This window comes from Lissotriton vulgaris, chromosome 2_1 (assembly GCF_964263255.1).
Source record: "Lissotriton vulgaris chromosome 2_1, aLisVul1.2, whole genome shotgun sequence".
NCBI lineage: Eukaryota > Metazoa > Chordata > Amphibia > Caudata > Salamandridae > Lissotriton > Lissotriton vulgaris.
In genome coordinates, this window is record NC_141687.1 from 1,857,932,658 (window position 1) to 1,857,945,139 (window position 12,482).

General features: G+C 45.0%; 1 protein-coding gene across 1 annotated transcript in view; it reads right to left on the minus strand.

Annotated features, from left to right (window-relative positions):
- Positions 1–12,482, minus strand: part of UBAP1L (ubiquitin associated protein 1 like) — a 108,399-nt gene that overhangs the window by 37,279 nt on the left and 58,638 nt on the right. The window contains exon 5 of the mRNA XM_086958041.1: positions 904–1,005. Within this exon, the coding sequence (XP_086814167.1) occupies positions 904–1,005 (102 nt within the window). The remainder of the gene's footprint in view (positions 1–903; positions 1,006–12,482) is intronic.

Genomic DNA, 12,482 nt, shown 5'->3' on the forward strand with positions numbered 1-12,482 from the left:
TTAAAACGTGTTGGATTGGGGGTTGCTTAGTCTGTTTATTCAAACTTTTCAGTAGCCTTTGGAAGAGACACAAACACAAATTGGTTGTGCGCTGAGGCCCTGGAACAGCTCAAGATTAATTTGATCATTACGAGCAGACTAGATTTACCAGATGGTTATTTCTCCCTACAGTAAATCCGATACTGAACCTTGTGGTTTTACCCTGGTTCAACATCACCACAATATTCCAGATAATGAGGTCGGGACGAAGGATTACATCCAAAGTCAGAGTTTACAACTCGATCATTACAGATTTTCCCTATTTCCAACTTTTTTTTCCAAATGGAGATTTTCCCAGGTTCTACCTGGCCAAATCTGCAGTGGGAAAATTTCAGAAAGGTACCTCCACACTCCTCAGAATACTGGAGTCAGATCCAAACACTGTAAAACGGCACCTGCTTAATATATGTTTACACCAGCCTTTGCTATAGCAGTGCTACAGGAGTCTGCCCAGAAGAGCAACAAGGCGCAATACAACATCCACATACATGAGAGATTAATGGTCACAAGCAGAATCAAAACTGAGGCAAGCAACAAGGACACACCTTGTACTCTTACAGATTACTGGTAAAGGGAAACACTACAGGAAGTAGGTCGGTGTAGGGGAGCAGGTAATGAGGAGGGCACCAAGACAAGAGTGGCTGGGCGGTCTCCTTTTGTCATAAAACAATCAACAAGGTAGGTGGCACAAAATAACAACCAAAAATTTTTAAAAAAACATGTAATCAAAATTAATTAAAAAAAACAGATGAAATTCTTTCAAGGATTTTTTTATAAAGCAAAACAAATGACAAATAAAAAAATGGGAAATGAAAGAAACAAGGTGGTGCTGTCAGAAATCTGTACACATTAATAGTCTCCCACCTTCTTCTCTGAGTTCTGGAACATTTCCATTGCCTCTTCAACAAGGTCTTCCTCGTAGCCCTGCTTGCATAATCGATCACAGGCACTGAGGTAGCTGAGAACCTACAAAAGGAGACAGAGAGGCTTGGAGTTTATCATGGTCAAAGCTAGGCTGCCAGGTTCACAATGTGATTACAGTAGTGAATTCATATATGCTTGCAAAAGAGGGCTTCTTCATCTTGGCCGGTGAAGAACCCAACAGTTCTTTAGTGAACTCAGTTGGCTGCTATGAACATACCACTTCACCTGTAAATCATGTGGCTGCACCATGTATGTCAGAAGTCAATAGTTAAAGAACAAGTTACTTACCTTCAGTACCGCCTTATCTGGTAGAGACTATCTAGCTGCAGATTCTTTACCATAGAATTATCCCCAGGTGTCAGATTAAATCTGGATTTTTTTCTTGCGAAGTACCCCTGTGCACCAGTAGGTGGTGTCGATCTGCTCCACATGCGTTGTCCGTGCTGGAAGTGATGCAGGCAGCACATGGCAGGAGCACAGAGCCATGAAGAACACTGATGACTGGTATGGAAAACTAGGGCCCTGAAAGGAGAAAGCTCCGTTTCTAGAAATCAATTCACAGAGCGAGGAGGATGGGTGGGTTGGTAAGGAATCTACAGCTAGATAGTCTCTCTAACAGATAAGGCCTTACCAAAGGTAAGCAACTTGTTCATCTGAGAGACACTTCCAGCCACAGATTCCTTACCTTGGAATAGATGCCTAAGCAATACCTGTACAGAGGGGTGTCTGCAAAACAATTTCATATAAAAAAATCCAGCAGGAATGAATGGGCAAAGTGCCCATCCTGACAGACATGACTGTCCAGGCAGTGGTGTTTTGTGAAAGTGTGCAGCAAAGCCCACATTGCTGCCTGGCAGAAGTCTAGGACCGGGGCTCCGCATGCTAACACAGTGGTTGCAGCCTTGGCTCTGGTGGAATGAGCACGCTAGCCCATGGGGGATTACGTCTTGGCCAATGCGTAGCAGATTTTCATTCATAGCACGAGCCATCCAGAGATGGTCCTCTTCTGCATGGCCTTTTCTTTCTTCGCTCCATCCGGAACTCTCTTGTGTGGTGAAGGTACAGTGAGAACACACTTTTTGGGTCCAGTCGGTGATGTTGCTCCTTTTCTTTAGAGGGATGTGGCAGAGCGTAAAAAAAATAGCAGGGAGATGGACTAGCCTACATGATAGGAAGGGATGACTTTTGGTAGAAAGGAAGCTCTAGTTCGTAGAACCAGCTTGTCTGGACAGATGTTTAAGTGGAGAGGCTTGGATGACAAATTCTAAAGCTCACTGACCCTCTGAGGTTCTTGCCACCAGAAAGGCTGTCTTGATGGTAAGGAGCCTGAGAGAAGAGTTGTGCAGGGCTCAAAGGGAGCACACATCAGGAACATGACGATTAGATTAAGGTCCCACTAAGGGATGGGTGCAGGAGTAAACATACGTTGCAAACCTTTCAAGAGCCTATGTACAATAGGGGATTTGGAGAGAGATGTCCGATTAGGCAACCGCAGAAAAGTGAATAGAACAGAAAGGTAGCCTGTTAAGGTGCCCAGACCAGAGGCCTGCTGGGCTAGGGAAAGAATAAAGATAAGAACCTGAAAAAGTGGAGCGGAAAGGGGGGTCAACCTGCATTTCTGCACACTATGCCACAAACCTGCCACAACAACAGGTGTGTAGCGTTTTAAAGGATGGATGCCTGGCTGCCAGAATAACATTGCAGACTTCGAGCGGAAGGTCGAAAGCTGTTAACTGTTGCCGCTCAAGTAAGAAGGCGGAGCCTTGACAAGTTCAGGTAAAGAACCCCCCGCTGCTGCAACATAAGATCCTCCCAAAGAGGCAACCTGATCTGTTGAGCATGGCCATCGGTCCTCTGATCGGGCTCCCAAACCCTTCAAGCCCAGTCCAGAGCCACAGGAGGACTTGGACCCATTTGTTTCTGATCTTCTTGAGAACTCTGGACAGGATCGGCATGGGGGCAAGGTGTACAAGAGTTCTGCGCTCCACTCAAAATGAAAAGCGTCTCCAAATAAGAGCTGCCTTGGAAAGCATGCTGAACTGCTGATAATATGTGTTCTTGGGGGTGGCAAACAGATCTAACCAAGGCTCTCCCTACTGTTGAAAGAGATTTTTCACCACCTCTGGATGAAGACACCTATGTACTTTACAATACTGGCGATGAGGGTGGGTAATATATGTCACCTTTGCCGCCAGTATTGTAAAGTAGAACAAATACTGAAGACAAATAATGAGGTAAGAAGTCTTCTTTATTCCGTTATTTACTCAACTCAACTGTTCTTCACCAACTGAGATTGTACCTCAACAGTCTGAACAAGGCTTCACTTGGATTGTGCTATTAGACACTAACTAGTGGTAGATGGAACATTCCAACAGGAAAGGTAAGGATATACTACACTATATTCCATCCATATCATAACTTTAATACAACATTATAACAATGCCATTTGTGAACTGTGGCTGAGTTTGTCCATCATGGCGTTCAGAGAGCCTGCCAGGTGTTGAACGAACCACCAGGAAAATGCCCTGATGTTCCAGCCATGTCCAGAGACACAGGGCATCTTCACAAAGGATCCACGACCCCACCCGCCCTGTTTATTGTAGTACCACATAGAAGTGGTGTTGTCCAATAATACCTGCACTTGTCTTCTCTTGATGGAGGGTAGAAGGATTTCAACGCCAGTTGGATTGCCTAGAGCAACAGAAGGTTGATGTGGAATCCAGATTCCGCTGGCAACCAGAGGCCTCTGCTCTCCACTTCTCCCAGACGGCCACCCCCTCCCATGATTGTTGTATCTGTCACAACTGTCAGATCTGTTTCGGGAAGGGAGAGGGGTCAGACGCTGATCCAATCGTGGTTCATTAACCACCCCTGCAGATTGTTTGCAGTTCCATCCTAAATCTGGACCATATCAGAGATTCTCCTGATGCTGCACCCACTGGAACTTCAGTTCCCACTGCAAAGTCTGTACATGCCTAGGGCGCTTCAACTTCGTACTTTTCTTCTTTTTGTAGGACTAACCCTAGTGGACTGACGACTTGAAACGCGACGTAGATCTTGGACTCCATGACCAATCCTGGGACCTTCTTCTCGACCGGGAACATCGGGCAGCGAGGAGCTTTAGGCATCGCTCCCTCAAGGCCTTGGGGCCATGGCACACCAACCGGTGCAGGTCTTCAGGTCGTAGTCATATTTCCTAGCACCAGAGGCAAACAAGATGAATGTCCGTCATCAACATCTATCCGTGGCAAGACTCAAAGCTGGACTTCCTAGTGGACATGCCTAGCCACGCCAGGAGAAGAACTCCTAAAAACCTCTGACAAAAGCTCAGTTAAAAAGTGACTGATGGGGTAGCTCTCTCCGGATCTGCACTGACTGGCGTGGAAAGAAATGAATTGACATCAGAGCTCTGGGGTGGCGCCTATTTATGGACCTCGCATGTCACTTCTGGCGCGGACGATGCCATGAAGATCCGATCGATGCCACCTTCCGGCACGCAGGGGTACTGCTCATCAAAGAAGTTCTTGATCCAGTCTGATGTCATGGGATAATTGTACGGTAAGGAATCTGCGGCTAGAAGTTTCTATCAGATGATTACTCCAAAAAAGCTGAGGAGTATTATTTTCTTCACAACGCCCTCGCAATTCTACTTGGTCACCATCTCCAAGGTAGGGCTATGGGTGGTCAGCGCCCTGGTTACATTCCTTCTGCCCCCTTCCTTTGTGCCCTATCACTAATCTCCTGTTAACAGCTGCTACACACTAGCAGCAGGGCCATGGGATTCCCTGCAGGTGACTTCGGAACAGCCAAACTGCAGCAGGGCAGGTGTTCAGAGACAGAACTCGGAGGGGCAGGGTGTGGTGAGAGGGGGGGGAAGCAAGGAAGACAAAAGGTGGCCTGCATAATTGTTTAATTTATTCAGTGCACTAGTACTTCCACAGTCAAGTAAAATGAACGATTTAAAGTTCATCACAGATGAAACATGAACAGGGCACCAGTAACAAGCAGTAAATCGCAAGAACACCCAGAAGGTTTGGAAATGCTTAGTGTTTTATTTATCCAGCAGTTAAGAACACAATATACGTTTCTCCCCTGGTTCCTGTGTCTATCCTTCTTGAGTTGTCTAGGTTATTCCAAGTGACCTCTACATGAAAGACTTGGTCCACTGGACTAACAGAATGACATTTTAAGTCTTCGTTATATGCCTACTATAAATGAATAACCACCTTCACCAAGTGCACCTGTTGCCACATCGTGGTTCTGTTATTATAATTTGTTCAACTGTATCCACTCCTGTGGCACTATCTACTCCCGGTCGCTGCCTTTCACTACAGACTCCAATCCCCACCCTCATCCACCATTCACCTTCTCCCTGTCACCACTACTGGGCCCCGTTAATTTCCCCAGCGTCACTTGCCGGCGGCCACGGGCCTAGTTAGGTCAGAGGCATCTGGGACCACAGCACCTCCCTTCCTAAGGTCGCCCGTCTCTAGGATTGAGGGGGTTCCTGCACTCCCTCCTGTCTTCGACTCCATCCAGTGTGTCAGTCTTCTCTTTGCTCCTCAGGTCTTCTAGTCTCCTGCATCCTCCCTCCTCTCCCAGACTCTGCAGTTCATGTACCCTCAAGTGGCCTGCCTCTGGGTTCCTTCATCCAGGTTGGCTGCTAGCCTGCTGTACCGACAGGATTTTTGGACCAGATGGGATCAGCTCCTGAGAGCCCCTCTAACCCAGTCGGAACGTAACCACATCCCTCCCCAGGACCATCTATCCAGGCACCTGGGTACCTACCTGAGGATGGGGAACTCGCAATATACAAGCTCATATTATCAGAAACACCACTAAATCTATAGGGATACTAAGAATACTCACTGATTACTAAGGATATCCATGCCCTACACCACACTCATACCTTATAGTCTCGCGACCACATGGGTCCAGACTAATCTACCCTGGGGCAGTTCTGATTATCTACCATTACACACTGATCATCAGTGCTCACTCGACACGCAATCCAGCATGTCTACACACATGGGGCTGCAGCCCCAGTGCTCTCATTAACGCCACTTTCCCTAGAGGCGATCTCATTACACACCAGTGTCCTCCCTGGTGTTCTCATTAACGCCACTTTCCCTAGAGGCGATCTCATTACACACCAGTGTCCTCCCTGGTGTTCTCATTAACGCCACTTACCAATGACGACCACTTTCCTATGAATACCTTCAGCTCTCTGTCTCTCTATGTTGGGAAGTCTCTCTCTCTATTCACTAAGGGCTTGCTACTACAATAATATTATGGGATGGAGTATAAACTAAGGGCCCGATGTAGGTAAATCCCATTTACCGAATTTGAAATACCGAATTTTACCGATTCGGTATTTCAAAATCGGTAAATGGGATGTAGGTCCCAACATCTGGATTCGTTACCGAATCCTTAACAATTCTTTAATTACCGATTCGGTAAATACCGAATCGGTAATGGCCATTCATTCCTATGGGCTTTGAAGCCCATAGGAATGATTAGGCATTACCGATTCGGTATTTACCGAATCGGTAATTAAAGAATTCACAAGGGTGCAGGGGGTGTCACTTTGACACCCTCTAGCACCCCCAAAACGGGCATGTGTGCAATGTGGCACACAGACATGCCCTTAGGGCACGTCTGTCTGTCACATGGCACATGTGTACATGCACAGATGTGCATGTACACAGGAATCGGTACTTTACCATGGATTTGTATTCCATGGTAAAATACCGATTCTGTAGGCCATGTGCTGATGGAACATTGCCTACCTACATTGCATTTTCGGTAATTTTACCGAATCGGTATCATTACCGAATCGGTAAATATTACCAATTCGGTAAATTTACCGATTCGGTAATGATAACGATTCGGTAAAATTACCGAAAATGTGCCCCTACATCTCGATAGCCCTTTACCGATCGGAAACGGCCGAAAATCGGTATTTTCGGCCAATTCCGATCGGTAAAGGGCTACCTACATCGGGCCCTTAATCCCTTAGTTGCAGGTCTCCTATCTCCCTAATTATTCACTATTACTTACCTGATCAGGGGTAACATCTGTTCAAACAGTAATACCTGACTAGGAAACAAGGCTACCTCCACTGTATGGGGACAAAGGATATACACACTATGTGATTGAGTTATTCCCTGATTTAAGCGCTCCTACTCCCTTCTGATCCATCAGTGGCTCAACAGCAACTGGTTAGAAGACAGGCTAGCTTTATCATAAAAAAACTCATGCACACTAGTTCACTAAGAAATGGGGAAGTTTTATTGTAACAATGATAAAATACACATACATAAATCTATGGGGTCTCTATAACTAGCAGTAACTTTAACACACCGCTGAAAGAAAAGGATTAGACCTACAATTTATCTACGGGGTAACAGGAACTTTTAACACACCGCTGAAAGGGAAAAGATTAGACATACAATAGCCTAGGGAATAAGAACAAGATTAAGGAACGAAATCACCTTGGGAGTGTGAAGTCTTGCTCTAGCTGTCATCTGGGCTCCTCTCTCATCTGTGTCTTGGCTCATCTCAGACTCTCTCTCTCTCCTGCACTCTTGGATACACGTCTGCGCTGATCACTTTGCACTGGATTTCTCTCCCCCACGGACTCTCTATTTTGATATTTGATATTTATGAGCATTTGTAAAGCGCAAGCGTTAGCTCCCAGGGGAGCATCATGGCGCTGGGCGAGCTGCAGAGGAATAACTGAAAGAGTGGAGTAAATGGAAGAGAGAACTAAATGGCAGCCAGGACAGAGGAGTCTGGTAATTTGTAGACCCATGTCTTGAGGAGTTTTCTGAAGTTGTTCTCATTGTCTATGGCTCTAAGGTTGGCGGGTAGGGTGTTCCAGGCTTTAGCTGCCAGAACATTGAAGGATTTTCCGCCCTTGGTCTTATATTTGAATCTGGGAATTTGAACCAGGTTTGTCCCAGAGGATCTCAAGCAACGCGAGGGGTTATAGCGCTTAAAACGGTTTACAAAGTAACGGGGTCCTGTGTTTTGCATGGTTTTGTGGACTGTGAGAAGCAGTTTGAAAAGGATTCTTTTATGCAGTGGCATCCAGTGAAGCGAATTCAGGGCTGCAGACGCAGATGACCTTCTGGGGAGTTGTAAAACCAGTCGAGCTGCAGCATGTTGTAGGCTCTGCAGCTTTCTGAGAGTAGATTTTTTCACTCCGGCCATAAGGCCGTTGCAGTAGTCAAGTCGGGAAAGTAAAAGGGCTACCGCGACTGACTTTCTGGCTGCAATTGGGAGGAAGTCAAAAAATTTCTTCCGAGATTTTATTAATCCGAAACAGCGACCGGCGGTGATCTTAACGTGGTCATCAAAAGTAAGGGAAGAATCGAATTGTACGCCCAGGTTTCTGGCTGATGTGACTGCACTAGGAGGGGCCTCTGATCCTGTGGGCCACCAATCTTTCGGGCAAAAAGAAAGATTCTTACCTAATGGGATGATCTCTGTCTTTGCGCTATTGCATCTAAGATGATTAGTATTTAACCACTCAAAAACATCAGAGAGGCAGTTTTTGAACCGGAGATCTGCGTCAGTACGCTGGTTGTCAATGGTGACGACCAATTGAGTGTCGTCAGCGTAGGACGTGACCAGGATCCCATGTGATTCTATCACAGCTAAAAGGGGTGCCATATAGATGTTAAAAAATAAAGGGCTTAATATGGACCCCTGGGGCACTCCAGATGTAATTAGTTTTTCGCAGGATAGGTGGGGTCCTAGTGCCACAGTCTGAGACCTATTTGATAGAAATGATGAAATCCAGGCCAGGGCTGTGTCTGTCACGCCAATCTCTCGCATTCGATTGATTAGGATGACATGCGAGATAGTGTCGAATGCTGCTGTGAGATCCAGCAGGATGAGGACAGCTTCCAACTTCAATCTAATGGTTTCTGCCGCTCTGATCACCGTTCATTCCACTAGCTTGTTCATTCTGGGTACGATCTCTGTGCCAATGTCCAATTAACTCCAGCTGCTCCCACAGGTTAATCCATGATATAACTTCAGTCTCTTCTAAAAGGCATTACTTCAGACTCCAGCTATTCACAACTCCTCCTGATAAGTAACTGCTTCTGACTGCTTCCTTCAGTTCCAGCTCACTGACTGTCTGTTTGTCTTCTCTCTGTTCCAAGCATTTTCTGTCTCTTCTCCTCCTGCAATTCCACTCCTCCAACTCTACCAACACTCTCTGCTCCTCCAATTCAACTAACTGCAACTTCAGCTCAGCTCTCTCTCTCTGCTCTTCCAACAACTCCTCTCTCTTCTACCACTCCAGCTCAACTCCCTGACTCCGCCTCTGCACTTCACTGATATAGAATGCTGTTTCCTCATGGAAAGTTCCAGCCAGCAGCTTCCTCCCACCAATCCCATGCACCAGGCTCCTTGCGCTAGACGCTCCCACAGTGACCAGCTGCTTGTTTCGTCTAGAGACCTGAGCCCAGGGACACTTCCTGATTAGATTCAGCTCTGGCCGGTTCTCTCCAGTTCGCTTAGGGCGAACAACAGCTTTAACTATAAACTTTACCTTTACCCTTGAAGCCTCTCAGCTCCATCAAGATGGAGTCCCTCTAGTTCTGGGCCTATACGCCTGAGAAGGATGAAATAACCCTTAGCTCTGTCAGAGTACCTACATAAACCATACCAATGTGTAATATAAAGTCAGGACCACAGGATCCAACCTCTACTATAAGAAATAATGACAGGCCAAAGCCAATAGGCAATAGATGGCCTCTTCTAGGTCTGGAAGAAAGGGCTTAAAAGGGCCAACACAAGCTAAGAATACATATCCTAGATGTGAGCAAGATTAAAGTCTATATCACTGCTAAATAGAGCCAAAAACCCTGTCAAGACACCTGCTAACCTCCTTCTGACTCTGTCCAGAAACGTCAGCTATGTTGGAGCATCCAAAAAGATTATTTACTTCCTTGTTACAGCACTCTCTCAGAGAGAATATGAAACAGAGATGGGACAACAATGAGTGAGGGGGATAGAAACTGAGGAAGCTGAGGGTTATTGACTCTGGGGAAGAAAAGGGAGCATAAGTGCGGATGGAAGAAAGAGAGAGACTGGTGAGAGTGTTCAAAGGAAGGAGAAAATGAAGGGTGGATGAGAAGACAAATGGTGGAAAGGAAGGGCACAGGGAAGAGGAACAAGAGAGAACAGCTAAGTGAAAGTCAGGAGGCAAAGATGGCCAGAGGACTCAAGGATGGGCATGAGGAACGACAGAGGCAAAGGCTGACCGGGGAAAACAGAAGGAGAAGGGGTAACAGGAAGAAAATGAGTGAGAACTGTGCAGATGAGCATGAGTGAAGGAAAAGGATGTGGGATACAGGAATAGGTGCGGACTAATGCATACTGAAGCAGAATATCAGAGATCGTGATATGGAGAAAGAATGGCTCTGAGAAGAGGAGGATGATAAAATTAATATATTTTATAATATAGAACGTGCTGCCACTGATTAACCATTTAACACACTCTAGATAACAGATCTTACTACTATCAAATGTTGCATATTCAATTAATGAATATTGGAAGGATGAAGGATCAAGACAGCCATGCCATGTCCCTCAGCTAGGAGTTTCGAGTATCTCTTAGATGTCAAAACAGAATACTTAATTCACTGAGGGAAGGAAGTTGTGGGGAGAAAAAGGATGATGGAATAAAAAAAGAGGGAAAAGGGGTAAGGCAAAGGAATGAGTGGTGTAGAGTGAAGGGTTGTAGAGAGGGAATAGCTGGCAGGTGACAGGTAAGGCCATAGCATGGACACTGAAGAGGATATAAGATAAAAAGGTAAAACTGGAAGAAGGAGGATTGAAGTATGCTTGGCTGCTGGAAGGAGGAGAAAGAGGAAGAGTGTAATGGTTACTTACCTAAGGAATAGTTTTGAAGCTTGAAGAACTGTCTGGATTCACATGTGGCGTATTATTTCGCAATCTACTGGCTTGGTCTGGAATTGTCTTTTTTTTTTGCCCCCCGTTGTGGGCATTGTCGTCGGCCACTATTTGGTGGTACGTGCAATCACTATTACATCAGACATGCGCCCTATAAATTCCTGTGTGTGGTTGCCATCTTCAGATTCTTTTTTCCCTGCACCCTGTATTTCTTTAAACTTCCTTCTCTGTGTGCTGCTTCCTCTGCTGTTTGTATTTTTTTCTCCTTCGCCTCCGAAGAGGTGGAAGGGTCGCATGTGAATCCAGAAAACTCTTCAAGCTGCACAACTACTCCTACAGGCAAGTAACCATTTGGTTTTGCAATATGAATCTTTTCTGGATTAACATGTAGTACCCTGATTTCGTAATGGTATCCGTCTTTTTAGAGAGGCTGGGTAGAATGGATTTGAACGTGCAGACAGAAAAAATGGACTTCAATACCAAAGTTTTCATCTTGAGCCATTGAAAACACACCTTCCATTTTCTCAATGTAGTTAAAGAGAAAAACATCTTACACAAATGAATGTGCAGATATACAAGAAACTTACAAAGATATATTTCAAAGCTGTGGAATGACTTCTCCCCCCCAACACATTTCCCACTAAGTCTAATACCATTAAGAAGATAATTAATAGGAGATGGGAACTACTACGAATTGAACAAGATTTTGTCGATTTATTTAAAGATAAACCTCTATTCCCTTTGCAGTGTTCTCACACTAGCAAAGAGATCCTCCCAATGAAAAACATGAAACCACCAGAAAAACTTCTGGTTACCCTTAACCCCTTCCGTGCTAATGACGGCCCCCGGTCGTCATGAGTCAAGGTGGGCGGGTACGCACGACAGCTGGGGGCCGTCTGAACCGCGCTCCCAAATGGAATATCTAGAACCGCGGCGGAATTTGAGCCGCAGCCAAGGTGGTAAATTGTGCTCTGTAACAATGTAATTAATCACAATAATGTTACTTATCAACACTAAGGATTTAAGATCCCTTTGAATCATTCTGGAGATTGGAAAAGCAAAAACGGTATTTACTTTTTGAAGTGTCCATTAGGTCTATTATATGTAGGCAAAACTGAAAGGAAAATTAACAGAAGAATAATGGAACATAAAAGCATCATACGTAACAGACAGAAGTCCAATGTCGCAGCACACTGACTAGAACATAAACATAACATCAGACAACTCCAGTTACAGATTTTCGAAATTATGGTTTGTTGGCATGGAAGGGATAACAACAAAAGATTACTTCAGAGAGAGATAGCTTGGACAAAACATTTGAACACCTTGCATCCTATAGTGACGAATGACAGACTGGAAATGTCATGTGTTCTTTAATACCCATTGCCTGTGTTTTTCTTTTTTGATTTCATTCGGTTTTCATTGCATATATTTAGTATATTGTCCTACATTCATCTTTATGTTTTAACCTTTTGTTACATTTCCTTATTTTTTTTTGTCACATTACTAGCTAAATGGTATTGAAATGTTTCGGAGTTATGGTTTTTGCACTAAACACATTGTAGTCATACTCAATCAGCTCTGGG